This window comes from Hippocampus comes, unplaced genomic scaffold, assembly GCF_001891065.2.
Source record: "Hippocampus comes isolate QL1 unplaced genomic scaffold, H_comes_QL1_v1.1 scaffold76, whole genome shotgun sequence".
Taxonomy (NCBI): Eukaryota; Metazoa; Chordata; class Actinopteri; order Syngnathiformes; family Syngnathidae; genus Hippocampus; species Hippocampus comes.
In genome coordinates, this window is record NW_017805277.1 from 546,651 (window position 1) to 572,861 (window position 26,211).

The following is a 26,211-nucleotide window of genomic DNA, read 5'->3' on the forward strand; positions in this document are numbered from 1 at the left end:
CACCCCATAATGATAAATTAAATAAATTTCATTTTTTTGCAAATTGGCTGTATTTAAAAAAATGGAAGGCTTTTAGGTGCGCCTTTTAGTGCGGAAAATACGGTAAATGTGAGTTTTTAGTTGTTTAAATATGGAAAAAGTGAAGCGCTGCAAATACTTTCCAGATGCATGTATGTCTGTTTGTGTATTGACGATTAATAAAGCACATTAATTGTAATGATCCCAGAGGAAATTACGATATTCTCTTTGTCCGGCCTATTTCTCCTAAACAGACTGAGCCATTTATTGGATCAATTGTAATTTCATGCTCGTAAAAATCAGCCACTGAGAAATAGGCTTGCAGTTTTATTTGGATTCAAGATATTAACGAGCAATATTCTCTCTCACATCACTGATCTTTACTTCTCTGAAATTAACCCGAGCTCGTAAAATCCATGAGTGAATCTTTTCTGCAGCATTTTAAAGACAAGCTGTCAAGTTGGCAAATTTACACAGCACATTTTAGTGTCAATAGCTTTAAGCGCCATCTTAAAGAATATTTGACACCATCTTATCTCATCACCTTCTGCTGTTCAAGTTGTGTTTTCACTGCATCTTTCTCTGTGGCGCCGTTCTTCCACGAAGCTGCCGTCTTTTTCATATCCTCCAGCCAGGTCATCATGTTTTCGGTCTCCTTTTTGGCATCCTTGAGCTCCTGCACAGATCCATTCAGCTCGGCTGTTCGGCTCTTCAGGGTGTCACCCAGACAGGAATAGCCCTCATTGACGAATGACATATTTTGCTGAATTGTCATCAGCTCTGAGGAATTCAAACAATTAAAATATGAATAGCTTGCCATTTCCTCAATTTTGCAAGTTAACACAAATGACTGGCACAATTACAGGCAATTGGGTCCAAACATTTTCAGGACTTTAGAGAACAATTTTTTTAATGATGAAAGTTAGTGTGTCTTAGGGATTTCATTATCCGCTTTATATAAGACGTATAAATAAATTCACCTGGTAAAGTTCACCTCAAATGATAATTTAGCTTACCTTTTAGAATGAGGTTAGGATACTTATTAGGATAAATATTTAGAAATACAATCAAAAGCGCTTCAGAAGCTCATGCCAAGGTTTTCCTGGCATAGAACAACAACAAACAGCTGGACAACGTACACAAAAATATGACACCAAGTCATGTTAGTCCTGATTTGATCACAGTGCATGCCCACAATAACATTTCAGTATCTCATCCGCTACTACAATGCAGCCAAAAACACCAATGTTAATTGCATTCGCGTTGCAATACTCATGCACGCTTGATTACCTTTATTGGTTAGGTAGGAATGGCTCGCTGGACCACCACCATTAGTAAGAGCTAATACAGAGACGTGAAGACAAAGCTTAAGTTAAAGACGAATATCCCAGTTAGCCACACTGCAGCATTAACATGCACAATGACACCGATCTTCCAAATCCCTTTTTATAATTCAAATAGACAGTGTGTTTACCTGTCTTGTTAGGAATCTTGGCTTTGGCAGGGGATGTGAGAATAGTAAGGCGACTGCAAAGTGAAGATCCTCTGCTGTTCAGGTCCTGCACAGCAGGGCCTTTCGATGTCCATTCTTCCAGTAATTCCTATGGAAAAATTTACCAATCAAAATACGTACTTTTGGATTCATAGCAGGTGGAGAGAAAAAAAACCTGGTTTCACTCCATACGTCATTATTTATATCATATTTGGACAGTGATAAATAAGATTTTTGGATTCATTTGAAAACTGCATACAGTGACTCACAGAAACTATTTGGAGGTCCTTCTCCAAACTTTTAGCGCTGCAACTTTTCTGCACCACAGGCACCTTCTCATTAGTCTCTTCCAGCCACTTGCTGAGAGCACCGGCCGCAGACCTGAATTCTCCTAACAGGTCCTGACAGACTGATACCTCCTCCTCCCTGCAGAATAAACCAATGCAGTCATCATGAAGTGTCATTGATTTACTCTGTGCGCCTTTGAAAGCACAAATATTTAGGAAATGATGAAATGGAAAGTACTTTTCTTTGAGCGTGTCTTTGAAGGTGCTGAAGATGTTTGAGAGATTGTCCATTTTGCTCTGGATCTGTGCTCTGTTACCATCTTTGCTCATTTCACACAGCTCCTTGGACAAGGTCTGCAACTTCTCCAAATTACTGGCATGTTCAACCATCTCAGCCTTTGTTTTCTTAAAAAAAAACACACACACACACTTTGTTGTTTGCTTCAGCAACAGCAGCTAAACTGTACATTCTTGGCAGTCCACTCACCTGCGTTAGCTCAGAGAGTTCTTCAAAGGTTTTCCCTGGCCCGTCAGTCTCATGCAGATCTTGCGAACGCTTCACAATGAACTGCTGGACGTTTTCTGCGACCTTCTCAAACTGCTCCACCTTGTCTTTCAGTTGTTCCAGACGTGAAACTTTCTGCTTGTGTTTGTCACACGTGTCTGAGAAGCGGTGGGTGAGGGCATCCATCTTGGACTGCAGGAGTGCCGCAGAGGAGGCGTCGGCCGTTTCCACAAACTTCTTCACTTTAGATTTCATGGCTGAGATGCTGCTCTGGCGACTTGCTATGTCCTGCTCGATGGCCTTCAAAAGCACAGAATATGCTAAACTGTGAAATGGACTCAAACATAGGAAAATACGAGCATGAGAGCTGGCCAACTGGCCACAGCGTTTTTCTTGTCTACATTGACTCATCTACATGTTTGATTTTTATTTTATCCAATTGAATTTCAGCCTACACTTGTTGTCTATCAATTTAATCTGCCCTGGGTCTTCAGAATCAGTAGTGCTGACAAATGTAACTGATGATATGTTATGAATGGGATAGCTTCTTGAACAAATAAGGTTTTGAATTTGGCCTCACGGGGCCAAGGCGGGGCCCGCGAATGACATCAGCATTTTACCATCGTCTTGTTGAATGGTCAGAGCAAAACTTTTTACAGCCAGCTTCAACTAGCAAACCACATCTGTAGCGATCTGCACACATGAATATTTTAAAAAATCAGCGCAGGTACGGTCCTCACAAAAATACATACTGTTTCTTTGCTCAACATGTCTCTGATGGATGCAGAGTCTAGTGGAATTTTTCCATTCTCTTTCACGTTGGCCTCCACGCCCTCCATCCATCCCATCATCTCATCCAGTCCATCCTGAACACTCATGGAGCGAGTCAAAGTCATCTGCAGTTTCTCATTTCGATCACTCACGGACTTGGACAAGTTGTCATAGCGCTCCACTATGTCATCTACGGCACAAAGATAAATATCCAGTTGTCATTAAAACTTCAATTATCGAAATGATGATGTAAAAAGCATCTATTAGGCCATGTAGATTCTCACCTACTGTCTCCTGGATCTCATCTAAGTTGTTCAGCAGGTTTCCATCAGATGAGATCAAAGAATCTGCTGTTTTGCGTAGGGCGTCAATAGCCGTCTGATGTCCGCTCATCTGACCTTGTAAAGCCTGTGGAACGCAACATGAGGTTCGTAATATGTCGTAAGGAGGACAGAATCAAAAATATTAACAACATGGAATAAACAAGCCACAACATCAGGTACACCATCTCATGAGGCCGATTACAAGATTTGTATCAGAGATTTTGCCTTTACAAGACAATAAGGAAGCCGCTAGTCTTAATCTAAAATTAACATTACGCTTATAGCAAATCCTATTTGTAATGTTTCTTGCCTTGGTGTCCTCCAGCTGTATCTGCAGAATTTGTGGCTCAGCGGCGATGGCTTCTGACTGCTGCTTCCTCGCCTCCTCTTCAGAACTCCCAAGCCACTTTAATAGGTCCGTGCTGGAGTCGTCATAGTTCTTATACTTGCCGACAACATCGGTGAGATTTTCGCCAAGACGGTGGCACTGAAATCAAAGTAATGATGATTTGAGTACAAGATGTTCTTTAATTTCCATATCTGAAGGTGTGCAATTTGGTCTTGGTCTTAATTGGGATCGTTCAGTGGACTTATCATTCACAGATTTTGCTCGGGAGACTAATGCTGCCACCAAGTGGTAGATATATTTCATTACACCCATAATATTTTCCAATCAAATACCTGAGAGTGAAGTGTCTTATATCGACTGGCTGCAGAATCCAGTTTATCCTTGACAACAGAACAGGTTCCTGAAGTATCCACTTGCATCAGGCCAGTTTTAGACATTGGGTCAGTGACTCCACATGCTTTGGCCACATCCAGAACCTTCTGGCCCGAAATGGTGATAAAACGAAGGTCGCCCTTGTGAGAGATGACATCCTCCGAAAAGCTCTTCTGTCGTAGGAGTTTATCATTCAGGATTTTTAGGGAGCCCGCTGAGGCGCCCAACTGCTCCACCTCGCCCTCAGCCTGCGTTAACCAGGCTTCAAACTCTTTGCAATCATCATGGAACTTCTTTAGCTCCTCCTGGACACACTGCACCTGCTTCATCTGCTGCTCAGCTATGGAGAGGGAGGCATCGTAGCGCCCCTTCAGTTCTAGGATGTTCTCTTGCAGTTTTTCCTTTTCTTGTGGCGACAGAACATTGGTTTGCTTGTCCAGAAGAGCTTGGGCCGACTGAGTGGCCATGATCAAATCCTGTTGCTGGGAAAGAATCTCCTGATGGCGAGCCTGAACGAACACAAAAGACATGACGCCATATTTACACATGTGATATCAATGACATAAAGAAACCGTATTGTGCACTCCCCGCCCAAAGCATAAAAACTACAAATTAAGACTCCAATTTTATCAGATAGTTAGGGATGCAAAATTCTCAAAAATGATACATTTATTGGAATTTCCAGCAATTATAACAAGCTTTAGTTTGTGTTAAGTTTGTCTGAATAGATTTAAAAACTGCAGATTAGATAAAATAATCAAAATTTAACAGTTTCAATTGATCCCCCCTTTTTTTTCCGACAGGTTAATTGAGATGATACTGCCGCATTTGAACGCACACAGACTACACACATTCAAATATATTATTTTCCTGTTATTGTGATGGGTTTGTACACTCGTCCAATCATAATAAAGTTAAGCAAGCAAATTAACTCCTACTGTGAATCAACTGCATGAAGAACACCGAAAGGATTCATATCGGATATTAGCCCAACATACAACTTCCCATAAGTATGCCAAATTCCCATGAATATTTCAGACTTTGATTTCCTTGGAATATCTCCGAAATCCCTCTGCTAAACTTCCCATAGAACTTGAAAATCGTGAATAGTGTAGTTTTGTGTGTATAGCGTCACTTGATGAATTGACGTGGTTGCAGGTGCTGGTGAAGTTAAAAATGTTCATCGTCAGATATGCCAAATGATGCTGTGGTAAATCAGCGTGTATTCAGTTCAATAAAGCAAAAGTACCTTGACTCGTTCATATTGCTTGTCAACATCCACGCAGGCGTCGCTTTGCCCGTCAAAACCACTTTCACTTCGATGCAAGGTGTTTCCATTCGCGTCACCCTTCTCTCCTTTCCGTAACTTGTCTAATGTTTCCTCTGGCAGGTTTCCATTCTCTTTGCTTATGAGGTCTGTTTCATCAATAGTTCGTTCGTTTTTATCCCCAATGTTTGAGATCCACTGAAGTAGACCTTCTATTTTGTTCTTGCTTTCCTCAAGACGCTCAACAGCTGCAGCCTGAATGGACATTAAAAAATTGCAATAAAGCAACACAACGGGACAATTGTGTTTACATTCCAATGCATTTCAGATTTATGAAGGCGATCACATTTTTGCTGACCTTTTCACTCTCCTGTTTTATTGCAGTAGTAACAACCTTCTCTAAGTCCTTCCTGGACTCCTCAGCTTGCTTTTGGATAAGCTTGGCTTTACTTTTCGCTTCTTCCAACTTGGTCTCAATGTCAGCAATTTGCTCCGCCGTCAGCTTTCCTCGATTTTCCTCCAAAAACTTTTTAGTACCGGTGATTACCTCATTCAATGCAGTGGCGTTTGTCAAGGCCTCTTTTTGCAAGGCCTTGAGATCAGACGGGCGTAAAGCAAGAGAAGGTGTCAGGGCATGAAGCTAAGTTCACCCTGACTGATAACAATGAATTCCATTTCCTAAATTCCAAGTAAAGCCAAGACGTTTGTCGTACCTGATGCTCCTGCTGGTACTGCTGCAGGTCTGTAACACAGTCCGCATTGTTAGCCTGCTGTTGGTGACCAATCAGACGATTCTCAGTCAAAGTGAGAGCGTCGCACACTTCCTCTAACTTGTCTGCAATCTCTTGGTGCCTTTCCAACATGCACTGTCGACAAAAAAAGGCAAGGCCATCTGATTATTAAAAATACCTGCTGAAACAAGACAAAACCATTAAAAATGTACATAAGACGTGTTGACATAAGATCTTGTATGCTGTAAACATGCTGGCCGGTCAGTGCATTGGTCTTCAGAAGAAAATAAGCACAGAGAGAAATTCAACGGAATGAGTAAATGCATGAGATCACTGTGGAAAGAGTCCAGGCATTGTATCGTTTCCAAGGTTAATTGCACAAAGGTCTCTGGAGGCCTGTAGAACACAATCGGCACAGAGGTTAGTGTAAAGCACCAGTCAAGTACCGGAACATGCAATCACACACTGAATAAGACAAATTTTGCTGGACTTTAGAATAATAGTATAATCCACATTCGTTAGTTTCTTGTCAACTACATTTATAAACAAACAAATGCTACATGGAAACAAGTATTTGGGTGGTTTTATGTAAACTATTACCAACTAGAATTTTAGTCTAAGAGCCATGCCAACACAGATGTTACATCATCTGTGATATTGAGCAAGATATCCATCAGCAGACCTTCTTCTGGACTTCCCTCTCCTTGGTGTCCAGTAGGACATCTAAGGTACACCTTGTGGCAACAAGTTGCTCCGCGTGGTCCCTGAAGGCTCTCTGAGTGCTGCTGAGGCACTTGAGGAGGCTGCTGCTCTGAGATGGACTCAACAAGTGAGCGTGCTCACTTATAAAACCCTGGATGGCAAATGTGACATCCTCTAATTTGAGTTGAACCACATGATGAAGATGAGTCTCAGCATCCTGGAATAATGAAAAAGAAAGAGCAAGCATCTGTTTTGCTTCCTCCAAAAATGTTTATGTGAATCTTCCTGCCTACAGTGTACAATATATCACCATGGATTTCTGGATGCATTAAAAAAAAAAAAAGGGTGGTGTTGTATCAGGGAGGGCGTTCTGAATAACAACCGTGCCGAAGAAATCAGGTGAGTGACTTGCTCTGACATGATCGGACATGTCGAAAGACATAAAAGCATCTACTTTAAATGACTAATAATACTGAAACAAATATTGATGTAAAATCTGATCTGATTAAAACAAAATGTGCCATGTGCATGCAGTCTGTCACTTAAATGATGTTAATTCAAACTACTTTCCGCTATTCAAATGCTAGTTTTGATCCTTGATCATTGACCAAGAGAAAATACCTTGTTTTTTTGCATGCAGCTTTTGAGTGCTTCAACATCACACGTGTTGACATCTGCATCTGCCATATTTTGCTCGTTTTGGATGAGGCCCACTAACATATCAAGATCAGCAAGATGTTTTTGGTATGTTGATTCCAAATGTGCCTGAAATCACATCGACAGCAAATTTAACAACAACGTCACAATCAGTTTCTTGTACTGCATTTACTATACTCACTTTCCTGTCTTCCATGGCTTGAAACAACGACTGGGTTCTTTCTGCACACTCGTGGCAAACTGCAGTGAAATTGTGCTGTAATTCCACATATGTCGAAGACAGATCTTTACGGATTTGGGTAGGAATGTTCTCATTCGCAGCATTTAAGAGCAGTTTGGCTTTTTCCAAATCTTCAGTCAAAACACCAGCCAGGAAGGAAACCTGGGACTCCAATGACTGGATAAAAGCAGATTTAAAAAGAGTTAAAATGCATATACTTTCACAAACTACACTATAAGTACACTTGCACAATCTTATGAGATCTGGTACTAAAGTCATACCACAAACGACGCCTTTACGACAAAACAGTTGCTCGGGTAAATTAGTCTAATGCAAATATATGTATTTCTATGTTAATGGAATTCACTCATACAGCTTTTATATCTTACAGGTACTCATTGTGCTTTAACTAGAGGTTCAGTATCTTGCTCAAGGACATCTGACAAGGATCAGGATTGAACCCAAGTCGCCACCTTCCTTGTCAATAAGAATGGACCAGTAACATATTGTTTAAAAAAAAAAAAAGACAAAATGCCCACTTTTTTTACTGGACAACATGCAAAGTAATCATTACTGTAATTCTTGTATTTGGATCTGACTGTACCGGTGTACCTAATGTTGTGACTTCACTGATGTGTCATATCAATCATTTTCTAACCTGGATTTCATTTATTTGTATCTGTAATTCCTCCATGTTGCTGCCAGTTGGTTCCCCAATTAAAAGGTCTTTTCTAACATCATCTAAAACATCAGCGTGATCTTGGAGCCTCCCAACACACTCGAGGTAATCCTGGGTCGAGAAGAGCTGTTGGAAAACAATAGACGTGCATAAGATGTTTCAAAGGCAAACAGAGAAGAACTGGGTGTCATTTTTACCAAAAAGTGGTTGATTTACCGGATTCTTGATCTCCATGATATCGGCCGAGAGCTTAGGAGACAGTCCTGCCAACAATTCATCCTCTGAGCTCTCCTCCTTGATACATTCCAGGGTGGGAGTGTCACTCCCTAGAGTGTGCCTTTCCATCACTTCCTGGACCATTGAGAGGTTTTGGCCTGAGGAAACATTTCTAAGTACCTCCAGAAGCTGCAGTTGTGTAGTTGAAGCATTTGCTTCCTCGTTCCCTTTTCCTGTTGGGAATTCTGGGTTCGGTTCAACATTTTCCGGCTGTGTGCAAGTGACATCTTCACTATCAGACTGCTTTCCATTTTTTCCAGTTGGAGAGTTCACCTCATGTTTTACAAATGTGGATTCAGACATTGCGTCATCTTTTGAAGGTAAGATATCAGAGTCTGCCTCTCTTCTAGTTGGAGTCTTCAACTCCTCCTCATTATTTATTTGGGAGGTATCACATCCTTGTTCAATTTTTTCGGGTGGTGCATCAGAGTCATGTTCATCATTTTCATGTGGAGCATCAGAGTCATCTTTATTTCTTCCAAGTGGTGCATCAGAAACGTGATCATTTTTTTCAGGGGATGCATCAGAGTCCTCTTTATTTTTTCCAAGTGGTGCATCAGAGGCATTATCATTTCTTCGAGACAGCGTTTTGGACTCCTCGACAACTTTTCCAGTTAGGTCATGAGAACTCTCCTCATCCTTCATTGGTGAGGCATTCGACAACTGTTCAGAACCCTCTTCATCTTTTCCAGGTGCGGTATGAGAGTCTACTTCATCTCTTTTGGTTGGAATATGGAATACTTCTTCAATGTTTCCAGTCAGGGTATTAAAGTCATTTTTAACATCAACATCAGACGCCACTTCACCTTCTCTGGTTGGAGGAGAATAATTCCCTCGATCGTTTCCAGGTGGGGTACCAGAGCCGTCAGCATTTTCAGAGTCTTGTTCATTTTGTGTAGTCGGGGTCCGAGTTTTGATACTTCCAGCTGTTGTTACAGACTCCTCTTCATCCTTTGAAAGTGAGACATTTGACTTATGTTTTCTAGATGGGGTATGACACCAATATTCATGGCCTTCAGTTACGATGTCACACTCTTGATCTTGAGTTTTGTTAGTATACTCTATTATGTCTTTTATGATTGAGGCGTCAGATTCCTTTTCATATTTTATGAGCGTTTTACCTGCAGACTCATTTTTCTCTTCTGTTGGAGTAATAGAATCCTCTTGATCTTTTCCAAGTGGGGTAGCAGAGCCTTCTTCATCTTTTTCAGAGTCAAGTTCATTTTTTCTAGTCAGGGTGCTGTACTCCTTTTCAATGCTTTCAGGTAGCATTTCAGATGCTTCATCATCTTTTAAAAATGACACTTCAGACCCCTGTTTTTGTATTCCAGTTGAGGCATTAGACTCTTCATCATCTTTTATACTTTGAGCATCATAATCATTGTTAGATTTTCTAAATACGGTATGAGAACACACTTTTGCAGTTTGGGTATCGCACTTTTGAACTCTTCTTGTTGTGTCACGATACTCCGCTTCAAGCGAGGCCTCAGAATCCTTTTCAATCCATTTCACAGGTAAGACATCGGACTCCACTTGATCTTTTCCAGATTGTGTCAAATAGTTCTCGTGATCTTTACGGTGTGGGTTATCGGACACAACTTCATCGGAATCTTCTTTATGTGTTCTGTTTTGAGCTATGCAATCCTCTTCATCTTTTGAAGATGGTACTTCAGAGTCCCTTTCTCTTTTATTTAGGGTACAGGATTCCTTGGAAATGTTTCCACTTGAGGTATGAGACCCTTCCTCATCTTTTCTAGTTGTGGCTTCACACCGGTCTTTTACAGGTGGGCTTTTTGGTTGTTCTTTACAAGATACGAGTTGGGCATCAGACTTCTCTTGATCTGTTTGTGTTGGAGCAACAGAGTTGTCTTTTTGGTTTCCAGAATGTGCGCCAGAGTCTTTTTTGTCTCTTCTAGTTAAGGGATCAGACTCCTTTTCCCATTCAACATTTACACCTGAGTCATCAGACCTCTGTTTATCTTTTGACAGTAAGGCATCAGACACGTTTTCATATTTTCTTGTCGGAGCAACACTGTTCTCTTCATGCTTTCCATATGGGGCATCAGAATCTTTTTTATCTCTGCTAATCGGGGTATCAATGTTCTCAGTCATTGTATCAGAAACTTCATTTTTCATTATTGAGGCATCAGACCACTTTTCATCTTTTGCTGATGGAGCATCAGAGTTGTCTCTAACTCTTCTAGTTGATGGAGATGACTGACTGTTTCCAGTTGGAGCATTACAATCCTCTTCTGCCTTTCCAGTTTGTGTGTGCAAATCTGCTATACCTTTTTTAGTTAGGCTATCAGATTCTTTAACCTTTACAGTTGTGCAATTAGATCCCTCTTCATCTTTTATTATTGAGGCAGACTCATTTCTATAGTTCACAGGTAGAGCATCAAACTCTTCGATCTCATCTGTTTCATCCGGAGATGAACCATCACAGTATTCTTTATCGCTTCTAGTTCGGTGATCAGAGTTGGTCTTTCCAATTGTGTCATTACATCCTTCTTGATCTTTTATGAGCAAGGCATCAGATCCCTCTTCCTCTTTCAGAAGTGGGGCAAAAGACCACTCTTCATCTTTTACAGGTGGAGTACAAGAACCACATTCATTTTTGATAAGTGAGACCTGGGACCAATCTTCATCTCTTGTCGTTGGAGAATCAGACACCTCTGCATGTTTCCTAATTGTATGAAAACAGTTGCCTTCATTTTTTCCACATGGGTCGTGTCTGGGAAATCTTCTAGTTGGGTCATTTGACCCATTTTTATCTTTCATTAGTGAGACATCAGAACCCTGTTCATCTTTTTGTTGCTGGGTACTGAGGTCTTCTTCAAATCTTATAGCTAGAATAGTGAACTTCTCGTCATCTTTTTCTGTTTTAGAATTAGACGACTCTTCATTTCTCTCAGTTGTGGACTTTGATTCTCCAACCTCTTTTCTGGTTGGTACATGATCATTTTCACTTACTTCATGTTTTACAGTCAGAAAACAAGGCTGCATTTTATGAGCTTTTCCATCTTGGTGTTGTCCGGTTTTGTTCAAAATGTGTCCATTTTCCCCAACTAAAGTGTTAAATTCTTGCTTCACTTTTTTATCCAAGCCATCAGACCTCTCTTCATCTTTGACTGGTGGAGCATCAGAATATTTTTTATCTTTTGTGGTTGGTATTTCAATCTCCTCTTCAACCTTTCCAGTTGAGTCATGAGACCCCTCTCCAAGTTTTGTTACTGGGGCAACAAAACCTTTTCCAACGATTTTAGTAAAGGTATTGCACTCATTTACAGTGTTTCCAGTTACAGTATCAAATCCATCGTCATGTTTTATAAGCGAGTCAACAGTCTCGTTTTCATCTTTTCCAGGCAGACCCATAGACACATCTTTATATTTTTTTGTTTGCGCATCAATGTTTTCTTCATATTCCACTGTTGGAGCATCAGTGTCCTGTTTTTTAGGCGGGTGCCAAGACCATTCTTCATCATCTCCAGCTGGCACACTAGGGTACTCTTTATTTTGAGAAAAAGAGTACTCTTCATCTTTTAGAGGTGGCACATCACACCTCACTTCATCACTTCTCGTTAGGTTGTTAGATTCCATTTCAACATTTCCGTAAGGGGCACAAACATTCTCTTCATATCTGCTTGGGATATAAGACTCCTCTTGAACATTTCCGGTTCGGGCATCAAACGACTCTTCATCTCTTCTAGTTAGCTTGTCAGACTCCACTCCAACGTTTCCAATTGTAGCATCAACATTGTCTTCATCGCTACTTTGGATATATGACTTAATTTGAATGCCCAAGTCCTCTTCAGTATTTGTAGCTGGGGTATCAGACTGACTTGTATTGGTGGCGCTTTCACAATCATTTCCGTTACAAGTTTTATTCATCACGTCCTCGTGGTGATTGACAAAAGGTTTTTCAGAGTTTGAAATCAGTGCATTGCTTAGTGACAAAATATTGGTCACTACTTGAGGATTTCTGTCTACATCCAGCACATTTTGATCTGAAAGTATATGGCCTTTGTGTTTCACTCCAATCACATTTTTTTGGGTGGAGTCTGGTGAAGGGGGTGGGCTTGAAAATGATTGAACCATATTTATATTCTGTTGACTTGTTTCACCCACCCACTCCTCACATGATGACTGATAGTTCTCCTGAGAATCGGTTGTTTTGATTAGCTGGCTTTCTTCTGGGTGTACTGCACTGCACCTCAAACCAGTCCGTGTTTGTTCCAGATGATCACTGGCCGACGCTGGCAAACAACATTCAACCTCTATATTACACCTTGCATCATTATAATGATTTTTGGGTGTACATGTATCACATACAACAGATCGAACAGATGATGCATTGAACTGTTGCGAAACTCTTTCACTGAGGAGATCAGAGTTGCCGGGTTCGGGTTCAAGAGCATAACCACTCTCTGAAGGAAGAAAGACCTGCCGGAGTCTGTCCCCATCTTTTTTGACAGGATCGCCTTGTACAGCTAAACCATTGCCTGCATCTCCAGGTGATGAAGAACCTATCTCAGCTCCGACAACAGCGGCAACCCAAAGTGCAGATTTTCCCAATTCACATTTTGTCACATTTCCAGCTTTATAGAACTCATTCTCACTGAGCATTGAGTTAACTTTGTCACATAGATTAGCACCAGTAGATGACTCGCTGTGACTTTCTTGAGCGATACGGCTGCATGGAATGAGTGGGCCGGATGACGCAGCCGTTTCACAGTCCTCATCCTGCTTGTCAGCCAGCAAGTTATTGACTCCATTCAGTGAGTTGGTGACATCGGAGAGTGAAGCTGATTCTTCCAATTGAAGGACCCATTCGGGAGAAATCTCCTCCCAAAAGATGGGTGACATCGCCAGAGGCTCATGACCGCAAAGTAAGGAAAGGGAATGATGAAGATCACTTATCTCTGTTACATTTCCTCCTGCCTCATCATCTAATACTAAAACTTGATTATCATCCTCTATCAGGGGAGAAGACTTCCTCTTGGATGAATTGTGTGTTTCTTTGGCTTTGTTCACATTTATAGACTCAAGATTGTCATCTGGGTTAGGCTGGTTGCACTTTCCTTCTGATATTCCAGTGTCTATATCAAAGAGGGATGGACTAGGCAACATGGTGTTTTCCTCTTTTATATCTTGGTTTGCAAACAGGTCCAAAACGGTCTCTTCAGTTGTTCCCAGCAGCTCAGAGACAGGTGTGTCATTCAAAATGCCCTTTTCTTCATCGAAAATACTATTTTCTTCAAATTGTGAATCATCACTATCCGCAATGTATAAACTAGCGTCAAGTGTTTTGTAGTCTGTTGTGCCTTGGGAGAACACAACAGCTTCTGTGATTCCATCCACATAATCAATTTTTAGATCATCATTTGCATACATGTTGTTCTCAAGTACCCCATCGAATTGGGGTACAGAATGATGAGGACTCATTTTGTAATTCTTTGTGTTAACCACCATCTCCTCTGCTTTCTCACTTATGAATGGCACCTTGAAGTCCATCTGCTCTGAAATATCTTCAGCATTGACAGTCAAAGGCACCACATTGTGTTGGGCGGTGTCATCAAATACAGAATCTTCAAGAAAAAAATGGATTATTTTCATTAACTGCTTGTCGAGTATTAAAACCCGTTGTTGCGACTTCCGATCAATGTAACTGTTTATCATCAGGAAGGATATAAAGAGCTCCTTTGTCTCTGTAGGAGTAAACACATCTCCAGCGTGGCTCAATCCATCTACTCTGAGTTTTCTATACATCAGCCAGGATGAAAACTTCTCATTAAGTTGATCAAGATCAAGAAACTCAACGGGGATTTCGATGGACTTTAAGATGTCTGCCGTGTAAACGTCAATGTAACCGTTTTGTATGGCACAATTGATATCCACGAGCTTAGAATCTTCTGGAATGTAAAAAGCTGTTAATTTCTCTCCACAGCTGAGCAGCCTGCTGCCACGCACATCAGTGATGCGATGCTCATAGTACTCTGACGAAGAGGCAGTAAATTGGGATTCATTCGGCCGAGGCAACACGAGGCCTATGAACTGATGACTGTTCCCAAGTACGATGAGCATACTGCTACAACTCATCAAATCACACTGAACCTCTGCATCCACCATTAGTCCGTCCCCATGGTGTAAATTGCCAGAGGATGAATTAACTCCTTCTGTTACACTTGAATCCTGCTTTTCTGTTGGGCCAGCAACATTAACCTCAGTGGGATTCAGCGTTAATATTCTGTTTCCATCATGGACAAATGTTATAGTGTGAACAGCTCTTTCAGGTGTGTGCAATTTATTCCCACTTATGCACTCCCATATGAGCCTATTGATGTGCATCGCTTCTAAATGCGACTCATTTGCAGTAGAATGGTCATGCATCATTTCCTGGCAGGTCTTATGCCTTTGAAGAATGTTAATGTAGACAGAAGCGGGAATCAAGCCTTCTTGAAATGCCGTCTTAAGGCTCACTGTATCTCCTGAGTAGGATACGTTCAGTCCATCACTGACTTGCTTGACCTCTATCATCTTCACGACAATGTCATCCAACGTGGATGCGTCCCTCGCTGCCGCTACGATGTCACCGATGGACACAGAGGTCACATCTGAATCCTTTATGCACTTGTTCTCCCTGTTTAACTCCTGAATATGATTCCCAATTGATTTGTGAGGAGCATCTTGTTCGTGAATATCATCCCAGGACAGATGAGGCCATGACTGAGAGAGGTCGGGGGTCGGAAGGAGGAGGCCAATAATGTCATTATTCAGGCCGTCCATTGCCTGGGTCCAAACAGAGTCAATTCTAATGGTGGATTTCACATCCTATGAAAAAAAAAGAATACCATTATTGTTGAACTGATAATTACGGAACATTATGTATTCAAAATCAAGGCAAATATGTACTCACCAGTTGACCAACATGTTAAAAATCACGTGCATGAGTTCAACACTGCATCAGCGATGCAGCAAGAGAGTGTCAGCCTGTCAGCTTATAGTGGAAGCAACCATGCTTTGACTTGATGCAGAAGGTGTTTGTTAGTCACATCACACATTGAACCGTTTGATGAATCAACTCTATCAGCCAGTCGAATATCAGCATGTGAAGCAAAAATTGGCTAAGCATGTTTACAGCATATTCAGATGATCTGGTTGGAAATATAATTCCGTTTTTTTCAATTGAAAACAGTCCTGAATGATGTAGCACAGTAATAAGAAAGGTATCAGTACAAACAGCAAACAACTGCTACAAAGAAGAAGAAGGAGAAAGGATTAACATGCAATGAACCATCGAACAGCACTTCTTTTGAGGCCACTCCAAAATACAAAAGCATTTCATTCAATAAAAGCAAAACTTCCAACCTCATCTCCATGTGTGGGCTGATCAGAACAATGCTGAGAAATGTCACTGTAAGCCTGGCTGAGGTCCTTCAACTGCTCCTGGACTTTTTCTCTCTCCTCTTCTGACATCCTGTAAGTCAAAAAATGATGCTTGAAGTTCAGATAATGCACATATACTGTGTTGTAGATGTCTCTATTATGTAACTGCCAGACTTACTTTTCACTGTGTTTGTTCAGCATCATTTCTGTGGCCCTCATCGCTTCTGAAATCTGCTCTTTCTTAGTAACCATTTCCTCTACGGAGACCTACAGCATCAAACAATCATTTGTCAATAGTTTTATCAATACAGTACAAATCATGTAAGCAATTCACTAACAGGCCATAACATTAGGTACACTTGCACAAGCTAATGATATCTAACACAAGGAATAAATGCTGTTACTAGGATTAAAATTATATACAGTATATATTATACACATACATATATACACACATACATACTGTATTACTATATTGTTAATCTAATACCCCACTGTCAATCTAAAGTTATTGTTGTTACTTATTATTGTACCAGGCAGCATCTTTAACATCAATGTTTTTTTAAGATCCCAATATATTGTGTACTTAATATTTTGGCCAGTCAGTGCATAGCCATCATTTATTGTGGTGAAAAGTATAATATGAACATTTGGGTAAAATAATGAATACAACACAATGACGGTACAATGTAATAGTAAAGCCTTTGAAACATGAAAAGTGTAATTCATTTTAGAGAATATGATGTGCTACTTAAAATTTAAAGAATAACTAACAATTACATCTGCAATTGTGTGATCTTTTGAATAAAAATAGAGCAAAATATCTGCTCATTTGTGTGCCTTGACTGAAATATACGATGAGTTATTTTTCGACGGAATGCAAACGCGGCCAATGCTTTGTGACTAATTGTTGTTTTCTATCATCATAACTAACAGTATGAATAAAATTATGCCTAACCATAGAACTGCATTGTAATATGTAAAGTATGAAGACACTGGCATTAGTCTTAAAGCCATTCAAATTGGTTATTGGTATTACAGAATGAAATTTTGAAGGTAATTACTTGATTTTACAAAGGGGATTAAATAGTGTCTGTAAAGTCAGTGAATTAGTTCATTTCAAGTCGGTCTGGTCTGAAACGTGGGTGCTTGTGCAACAGTAAGGGGAAGTTGTATCCGACTGAGCACTTGATGTGATTAACAACATATCCTTTTATAGTGTAAAATACATTGAATAAGTAGATCAGAAAGATGCTCTTTTATTAAAAATCACACGTGACAGAAAACATCTTATGGGATACGAACAAAAATCCTCAAAGCAAAATATTGTTTTCATCAAGTCACGACAACAACAACAAAGCAAATACATATTTTTACCTGGGAGTTATTTGAAGCATCTGTGTTGGCATTACTATCTTTCAAAGTGTTTCCCTCATTGCTCGATTTCTGTTTCACATTAGACATCCAAGCTAATAGTTTGCTAACTTTATCACCATGCTCTCGCTTCTCTTCATCCACCGATCTCTGGAATCAGAACAGGTGGGGGTATGAGAATATCTAAAAAAAAAGCAAAACTGTTAAATATCAGTTTCCTCAATCACTAACTGAGAATTGAAGACCAGACCCAAACCAGGCCTCTATTGGGGAAAAAAAAAAGTTCCAACTTTTGTCAATAAAGCAATCACAACATAAAGTGAAGGCAAGCACAGCATGTTGAAGTAAATGTTATTCAAGCATACAAAAATAATATAGCTACACACACTGAACCAAAATAAATCAGATTTCCAGTATTCACTTTTTAACAAGAATGCCCCCAAGTTTTTATTTCAACTTTCTGTGATGCAAAGATGATAACACTCCAAAACCTTGATCTTTATCGGCCTCCAGTAATCTTAAACCTGTGTGGCAGTCATAAACACTTCTGTTGAGCGCTTCTTTGAATGTGAGACGTCTCTTGGTCTTTGGACAAGTGATATTTTTGATGTGGGACTTCTCGTCTTTGACGGCTGAGGCTGTGGCTTTGTCAACAAGGCCCCTCTGAAGGACTTCCTCCAGCGAGACTCGGTCGTGAGTGTCAGGGTTTATCAACCCACCGGTCAGGAGCTGAAACTCTATACAGCGAGTGCCGACATCTTTTGGCAAAAGATTTTCCTGGATTGCCTGAGTGATCGAGACAGACTTTGCAGTCTTAGGGTGAGTGATGCCATTGAACACCTGCTCAAATTGCTGTAGTTTCTGAACGAACTTCTCATTTAAAAGACCTTCACTGAATGCATCATTGACTGTAAGTTTCTCCCCGGAGAAGGGGTCACAAATGCCTCCGGTGCAGGCCTGGGCCTCCAGCAATCTTAAGGCAGTCGTCCCGTCAGTAAAGCCCTGTTGAAATCCCTGAAAGATAGACAACCTCTTCTTCTGTGCAAGGTCCCAAAGACCAGCAATGGGGCTGTTTACATCCTCCACAACAACCATTCTTGAAAATATGATGTCAGCAATCTCGTAGATACTAAGAAGGCCATTCCTGTACTGTTCTAGCTCTGAGGCTTCAAGAAACCTCTGACTCACAGCAGACTCTAGACAAAGCTTTCTGCCATTTTTGACATCGTTGAGGATGTGACGCAAACCTCCACTGCCATTCTCTACAGACGTCTCATGCCATTCGCTTTCCTGCTTTGACAGAAAGAGATATGTCTGCTTGTCAATGTGTTTCTTCTTGAAGGCTTCATGGGCAGACATCTCAGTGCCACGACTGCTGCTGACAACAGACACCCGGTGAGAACTTGTGGGAGAGCTATTGGTAAGATGCCTGTCCCCAATTGGAAGGAGAAGCACACCACCGTCAATGTCATATAGACACGCTTTGAGTATTTCGCAGTAGTATGCTTTCTGTCCAGTATAAGGGTTGTGAAAACCTTTGGGATTGCGAACAGGATCATACAGAATTTGAAGAGTCTCCTTGTTTAGAAAGCCGTGATCAATAGCAACACTAGGCGGCATTCTGAAACCACCCTCTGGGTTAATCACTCCACCGGTGGCTATCTGTACTTCAAGGATCTTCTTGCCTTTGTATCGCTCAAGAATACTCTCCTCCATCGCCTGGAACACAGACAGCCTTTTGCCAGCGTGCATATAGCCATAGAAAGCTTTCTCAGCCTCTGTCAGTTTATCTTTTAAGCTTGAATCAAAAATTCCTCTCTCAAGAGCCTCACTCAGGGAGTATATCTGGCCAGTGGTCAGATCAGTGAGGCTTCCTGTCGCTGCCTGAGTTTGCAGAAACTCCACAGCGTGCATCTTTGCCAAGAAACCCTTCTCAGCCGCCTCTAAGAAAGAAGCCTTCTTCTTACTCGACTCTACATAAACTCCAGCAATGGCAGTTGGTTTGCCGACATAGGGCGCAAGTGATGCTTGCACTTTGTCGATTGTGGTCAGCCCCATTTCTAATTTATGGAAAATCTCTTCATCCAAGAGCTTATATTTGATTAGGATTTGAATAGTCATGCTTTTTTGGAGGTCAGTGAGATTGAGTGAGGTTGGATTCCACAAGTTAAGACTGTCCCTACTTTCTGGATCACTTTTCACTCTTGCTTCAGGAGATTCTTTCAGATAATAAGTTCTTGTCGTAAGGATGCTGTGTTTTTCTCTCTGGGACTCTGTGGGTTCACATGGGGTCATGTATCCCTGCGTTTTCGGGACCAAACTTTGACCTGAGTAAATGTGATACAATTCAGTCATATAGTCTTGTTCTGGGAATGTGAGATTTTGAGAAATTGAACTCGTCAAAGTCGTCTCACTCGGAATGACTTTCGTTTCATCAGGTTCGAACTCTTTAAGAATGTCTTCTTTCTGCAATCTTGTCATCTGTGGATTGGAAATGAGATCACCCTCTGGTTAGAAATGACTACGAAAGAATAAAATATTTTAGAGATGAATTGACTGGTGTCTGTGTGACACAAAGACTTCATCCCATACCTCTGATGAGCTTTTCATTTGTAGAATCTCCTCCTTGCTGCTTTGTGGCTCATCTTTATGAAGAGCTGTCTTCAGGTTAACAGTCTCTGAGCTTTTCATATATTGATGGCCGCCTTCGATGACGTCCTGTTTCCAAAACCTCTGGTTTTCCTTCTCCGCTGTAACCCCCTGACGAGTTGGAATCTCTTTGGTGTTTGACTCGATTTGTACAGGATGAGAGCTTGCTTCCTTTGGCGTCACTTTACAAGTGACATCTCTTCGGAACTGTATTGAATGATCGTTGCTTTGTGAAGCATTCACCCTTGAGTATAGTTTGAGTCTGTCCTCTTCAAGTTGAGCAGTTTGCAATCTTGCCTTTAATAAATCTTGGTCTCGCACATTTTTTTCTTGCTCCAATATGTCCATTCTGCTCTCCACTGGCTGCTTTGATTCCGATGTATTTCGTGGGGCCGATTTCACTACTTGAATCTCTTCTTTGAGATACTCTGTGAGCATCTCTTCTAATTCTGCACCATGCGAACGCTTTTGTGACACATCTCTCTCACTTGTTATTTCCGACTGCGCTAACATCACTTTCTTTTCCATTTCCTTCTGCACTAACATCAGATGCCTTTCATAGCCTTGCCTCTGAAGTTCCAGCTTAGTTTTCAATTCCTCGAGCATTCTCTTGCACTTCCCAACTTGTTCCTCCATCAGCTGCGTCCTCACCCTGAGCAGAGAATTTTCTTTTTGCATTCTATCAGCTTCGGCGTTGTTACGCTGTAGCTTTTCCTTCAACAGTATGATTTCCGATTCCAATGAGATACTTTTCTCTAGGGTCTCATTTTTCTCTCTCCTAAGGACCACATTTTCATGTTGGAGATTTGATTGGGAGTCATCTGAGTTAGACTTTACGTCTGCCGATGTTTTATTTCTCTGAAGCTCACGTTCAAGCTGCATTATTATAGATTCTTTGTTTTTTCTTTCTCTGCTCTCTTTAGTTAATTCCTCTTTTACTTTCTGCAGAGATGAGCTCAACTCTGAAACTTTCGCATTCAAGTTTTCGACATTTTTCTCTGCAGCTTTTTTCTCCATCTGAAGAGCAAGTATCTCCTGCTTTAAATTCCCCGTCATTTTGTCTGAGCTCTTTGCTGGCCCCTTGACAATATGCTCATATTTACAAAGCTCATCTTCCAATGCTTTCACTTTGCTGATATGTTTGTTTATCACAGAAGATCCCTTCTGAATTTCTGCATTTTTGTTTTTCAACATTGTGTGCAAATCGTCAATCTCAGCACTTTGCATGTGGACCTTCTGCTCCGCTAGCTCCTTCGCAGCTAACGCAGACTTAAGATCAGATTTCAGCGCTGTTATTTCTCTCTGGTAGTTTACGACATTGCAGCTGAACGTGCAGTTTTGTTCATTTAAGGTCTTCACATGCTCATTATGGTCCTGCAGTTTTACTTGAAGCTCATGGGAGTTCTGGGATTTCGCATTGAGCTCAGCCTCAATAATTCGGACCTGCGATTGAGCGGCTTCAACCTGAGACTTAAGAATTTCAATTTGTTGATCTTTTCTGTCTACTTCGATCAGCGCTTGGTCGTGTTTCTCCCTTGTATTCTTCAAAGTATGTTCCAAGTCAGCATTTACCTGCTTTGACTCATCTGCTTTCTTCTGCAACTGTGAAGCCACAAATTCACAATTCTGAATTCCTGCCTCAAGACTTTTACATTTGAACAGACACTCCTGCTCAGATCTCTTCATTACTGCAACTTCCTCTTTGGCCTCTTGAAGCTGCTCTTTCCAGCTCTGAATTTCACTTTTCAGAGACTTCATCTTTTGCTCTAAATGGGATCGGTCTTTTTCCAAAGACTCAGTATGGAGCTGAAGAGCTCTCAGATCACTTTCGGATGACATGTTTTCTCTTCTAAGCTCAGTACATTTAAACTTCAGTTGATTTATTACCACCTGCTTAGAAGCAATGTCTTCCTCTAAACTGCTAATCTTTTGAATGTTATCCTGATCCACGGAGCTCCTTCTGTGAATTTCTCCTTGAGTAATCTTCAGCTGCTCTTTGAGACCTTCAACTTCGGTATTTTGGAAGAGAGCATTTTGCTCCAGTGAGGATTTTGCCCTGTGAAGAGACCTGACTTCCTCTTGCAGTTCAGAGATGGTTCTCTGCAAGGTTAGTGTCTCCTGGTGAAGATCTTCTAATTTCTGTCTGAGGCTGCACCTCTCTGCTTCCATGTCCAGTTGAAGCTTCTTGAGTCGGTTATCTCTGTCATCCAATAGCTTCTTATAACTCTGAGCTTTTTCTTCAGACATTTCTGCTCGTTTCTGGACCAAGACTAACTCATCATATTTCTGCTGTAAATCTTCTTTTAATCTTTGATATTCTACAACTATATTTGATTGGGACTCGCTGGAATAACTGTCTAATGGTAAAAACAGCTGAGCTTGGACTTCACTTTGAACATTTTCCTTTTTAATTTCCTCCACTATTATTTTTCTCTGAAATGTGGGGCTCTGGCTCATGAGAACTTGGTTTTCATTGACAAGGTCCTCCAGTTTCCTTTGAGCATTGGACCACCTGGCCTCTGCCTGCTCAACTAACAGTTTAGAATGACTTAGTTCTTGCTCACTAGCAGCTTTGTCAGCCATTACTCTCTCCAATTTGGCCTGACATTCACGAACATCATGCTCAAGCTGCGATTTCTGAAACGTCAGATCGTCATTCATCCGCTGTTGTGTTTTTAGTTCTCCTTCCATCCTTTGCAAGTGTGCTTGTCTTTCAACCAGCAAGGTCTCTTGTTCACGCACCAGAAGATTAAGTTGGCTAAGTTTTATATCCCCTGCAGCTTTTTGGAGTTCCATGCTCTCTGTCCTTTTTGTATTCTCTGCTCTTTCAAAAGCCATTTTGTTCTAAAATGCAAAACAATCAGTTATCATCATGATACATATGATGCTGATTACCTTCTCCCATTTTACCAGAGTGCGGAAGCAAGCTCATGCAATAACCTGGAATTCCATCATCACCCAACCAATAATTTCTAATAATTCACCACAGATATCACCATGATTTACTCATGTAACAACTCTCTGAAGCGCTTTTACTCTCCCATAAGGTCAAAAGTGAAGATCCTTAAAACTCCAGCTCCTTCCAAAAAAGGCAGTTACCAGCATGACCACTATGCATCACCATGTTACTAACACATAGTAACATGAAAGCCTTTGTATAAGCCAACAACCAGGTAAACCATTGAAGAAAGAGCTAAGGGAGAAAATATTTTTAACGAGAACAGTTTGAATAGGGTAATGAGACACCATAAGCGCATGCAAATATGAGAAGGGCTTCATAGCATTCACATCAGCCTAAACGTCTCCTCTTCTGTAATGTATGAAAAAAAAAACCAAAGTGACAGTCTCACCTCCTCGTCTTCTGCTCTCTTCAGGGTTTCACTTGCAAACTTCACATACTGTGTCATGAGGGTCACAAGAGCCGTGTAGCGGGTGCGAAGATCCATAAACTGGTTAAAAATATATATATACACAAAATATTGATGAGACAGAAAGATACTGCATGTGTTTAAATTTGTTTTTAAAAAAAGAGATTACCTCCTGCTGGATGGCATCTGAAGAGCTTTGCATCTTGCGTTTCTTGAGGGGAGATTTGTGTTGGGAATCAACCATTGCTCTGAAGGTCATCAGCTGGAGCTCATAATCCTAAACAGAGGTTTCGGGTGAGGCCACAAAATTCTATCCTTTCTTGACATGTCAGAAAAAAAACATTGTGCGGTGAGAGGAAATGGTGAAGCGATGAGTTTAGATATAATGAATTACCTTTATGGCAGATGAGCACTGTTCGGAGTACTTCTGACATTCATCAATCTGGTTCTGCTTTTGTTCAATTTCAGCAACAAGAACCTGAAAAATAAAACATATACATACACACATATTTTATATATATATATATATAAATACACATACACACACGCACGCACTGTATAGAAAATGTAGGCAGTTAAGTTAGCCATTATCCTACCTTCTGTTTGTTCAACAGTTCAGCGAGAGCCTTGCTATCTTCTGGTTTATTTTCTTGGGCCTTGATCTGTTCTTCCTCAACTTCTTGAACCCATTCATCAAGACTACTGTAGGAGTCTTTGTAAAGCTTCAGGCATTTGCTGTTACCATCCAGATCCCTCAGCCTGAAAAAAAACATTGAAAATCTTAATGTGCAATCCATGAAAAGAGAATGTGGGGATGTCCATTTTTTTCCATTGAAATGTATGAACTCCGGTTTCCAGGCTAGCATTGTATTGAAATGGAGTTGTGTCATAGAAGAAGCCATGCCATGTTTATCTTCTTCAGTCTGCAAACTATTTGAGACTGCATTAACAACTCAGGAGCATCATTTGATCAATTCAGTGATTTAGATGCCCTTTAGCTCTAAACTGTCGTTTCCAAACTACATTTTTACCTGTTATCTATTTGGGAATGAATGTTGCGCCATCTCTCATTCAGTTGATCGGCTTTCTCCTTGTGCCAGTCCAGGTCAAAGTCACGCTCGTTATGGGCCTTAAACATGCGATCACTGATGAGTCGGGCTTTGTGCAGTTCATCCTCCATATTGTGGAACACTTCCTGCTTTTCATCAATCTCTGTCCGCCATTGCTACAATGAGAGGGAAGAATATTTACTCAAAATGGGCAACAACATCCTTATGTTGTCTAGGTCAAAAATATGCACCACCTTGAGTATGGAAATGACTGTTTCAATCGAGTGAAGGTCAGAGTTGATCGCATCTTCCTCATAGAGTTTGGATTCGTAGGCCTTCACCAACGCCTCTGCACTCTGGCTATGCTTCACCACCAAACTCACAGTCTTCAATCTGCCACACGTGAAATACGACATGAACATTTATGTCTGAATGCCCCAAAGCTTAACTGTGTGTTGCGTGATGATGAATTCACACTCACTTGTCCATATAAATAGAAGACATGGAGTGCACGTCGCTCATGCTCTGAACCACGATGCTGAGTTCGGAGGAGAGAGTCGGTGCCGATGGAAAGCCAACAGCTTGTCGGAGGAACACCTCACACTTCTCCTTCAAGTTATCCAGGTCTTCCTTACATTTATTCAGCTCTTCCATCTTCTTCTGCATAGGGAAAAATCATGATTACAAACAAATAACAATTAAATGTTCCACAACAAATCAGACACGGACTTCCTGATCAGTGATGCGCTGCAGACTCGGATACACGTCGTCTCTGTCCACAGGTGTGCGGATTTGCCGGATCAGTTGCTCTTCGCGGGCCTCCAGATGCATCCTCAAGTTGCGTATTTCCGAGATGTAATGATTGTACAAAGACTCCTCATGTTCCTCTGTTCAACAAAAACAAACCGACATAACTCATTTGTAACACAATGTTCAAGAGTTGAGCTTTGAAATTCCAGAAATTTCCTGCTGCGCAAGCCTTGCCTCTCTCTGCGGATTTGAGGAGTTCTTGGTAGTATTCTTTGCAGCCTGCAACGTCTCTCTCCAGCTGGGCACAGTCCGCCACGGTGAACACCTCCGATTCTTCACAGTCTTCCAGGAACTCATCAAAATGAGACTGAAGGTTGCTCAAAACTTGCTGATGCTCACCTGGTAGCATTGTTTTAAACTGCAACAGGGAAAGAAAACACGTGAACAATTTCATCTGACACGTGAGATGATAAGCTCCTAAAGAACATACAGTGGCTACATTCCAGTGACGGACGGCGCGTATATCGGTCATGAGACAATGCCAAGACACCACGCTCTTCATGTTGATGTGGGAGCGATGCCAAAGTGAAAGGACATTCTGGTATAACTCTTCCGTTCTGGAAGAAAATAACAGGTTACGCTCATATCAACACGTCATACGCAACAACGTCGGGAAGCATCTTACTTTAAAGCCATATCCACAGCCTCTTTGTTGGGCGGGGGCACGGTGAAACAGACAGAAGGCACCATGGCCTCATTGCCTGCAGGGTTGATGACTTTCCACTTGGCCCGATGAGCGTTGTTGGCTAGCACGCACTCATCATCTTTATAAATGGTTATCTGAAACAAATTGACACAAAATTACATTTTGACGGTGAGACCTGGTGGGCAACAGCATTGGTAAAATCGCTAATTAAACAATCGGGGAGTTCTTCATTTATGGTAACGCATTTTTAGACCATTGACTGATGAGATTGGTGTGAAAG

General features: G+C 41.1%; 1 protein-coding gene across 17 annotated transcripts in view; it reads right to left on the reverse strand.

The window, feature by feature from the left end:
- dst (dystonin) overlaps positions 1-26,211 on the reverse strand; it is a 98,611-nt gene that overhangs the window by 32,986 nt on the left and 39,414 nt on the right. For 14 of the 17 annotated variants that reach the window (XM_019870419.1, XM_019870413.1, XM_019870416.1 and 11 more), the window contains 32 exons: positions 25,911-26,065; positions 25,716-25,842; positions 25,460-25,643; positions 25,205-25,362; positions 24,957-25,135; positions 24,730-24,868; positions 24,458-24,651; positions 24,023-24,185; positions 23,821-23,904; positions 23,596-23,703; positions 23,409-23,507; positions 17,413-17,559; positions 16,214-16,302; positions 16,018-16,126; positions 8,590-15,480; positions 8,353-8,499; positions 7,656-7,871; positions 7,439-7,582; positions 6,798-7,034; positions 6,098-6,250; positions 5,743-5,976; positions 5,367-5,639; positions 4,078-4,626; positions 3,707-3,883; positions 3,358-3,481; positions 3,055-3,263; positions 2,285-2,602; positions 2,036-2,202; positions 1,780-1,936; positions 1,493-1,619; positions 1,309-1,359; positions 563-798 (listed from right to left, as the gene is read on the reverse strand). In XM_019870419.1, coding sequence (XP_019725978.1) covers positions 563-798; positions 1,309-1,359; positions 1,493-1,619; positions 1,780-1,936; positions 2,036-2,202; positions 2,285-2,602; positions 3,055-3,263; positions 3,358-3,481; positions 3,707-3,883; positions 4,078-4,626; positions 5,367-5,639; positions 5,743-5,976; positions 6,098-6,250; positions 6,798-7,034; positions 7,439-7,582; positions 7,656-7,871; positions 8,353-8,499; positions 8,590-15,480; positions 16,018-16,126; positions 16,214-16,302; positions 17,413-17,559; positions 23,409-23,507; positions 23,596-23,703; positions 23,821-23,904; positions 24,023-24,185; positions 24,458-24,651; positions 24,730-24,868; positions 24,957-25,135; positions 25,205-25,362; positions 25,460-25,643; positions 25,716-25,842; positions 25,911-26,065 — 12,345 coding nt within the window. The remainder of the gene's footprint in view (positions 1-562; positions 799-1,308; positions 1,360-1,492; positions 1,620-1,779; positions 1,937-2,035; positions 2,203-2,284; positions 2,603-3,054; positions 3,264-3,357; positions 3,482-3,706; positions 3,884-4,077; positions 4,627-5,366; positions 5,640-5,742; positions 5,977-6,097; positions 6,251-6,797; positions 7,035-7,438; positions 7,583-7,655; positions 7,872-8,352; positions 8,500-8,589; positions 15,481-16,017; positions 16,127-16,213; positions 16,303-17,412; positions 17,560-23,408; positions 23,508-23,595; positions 23,704-23,820; positions 23,905-24,022; positions 24,186-24,457; positions 24,652-24,729; positions 24,869-24,956; positions 25,136-25,204; positions 25,363-25,459; positions 25,644-25,715; positions 25,843-25,910; positions 26,066-26,211) is intronic. The other 3 variants (XM_019870417.1, XM_019870418.1, XM_019870404.1) reach the window with 2 other exon arrangements.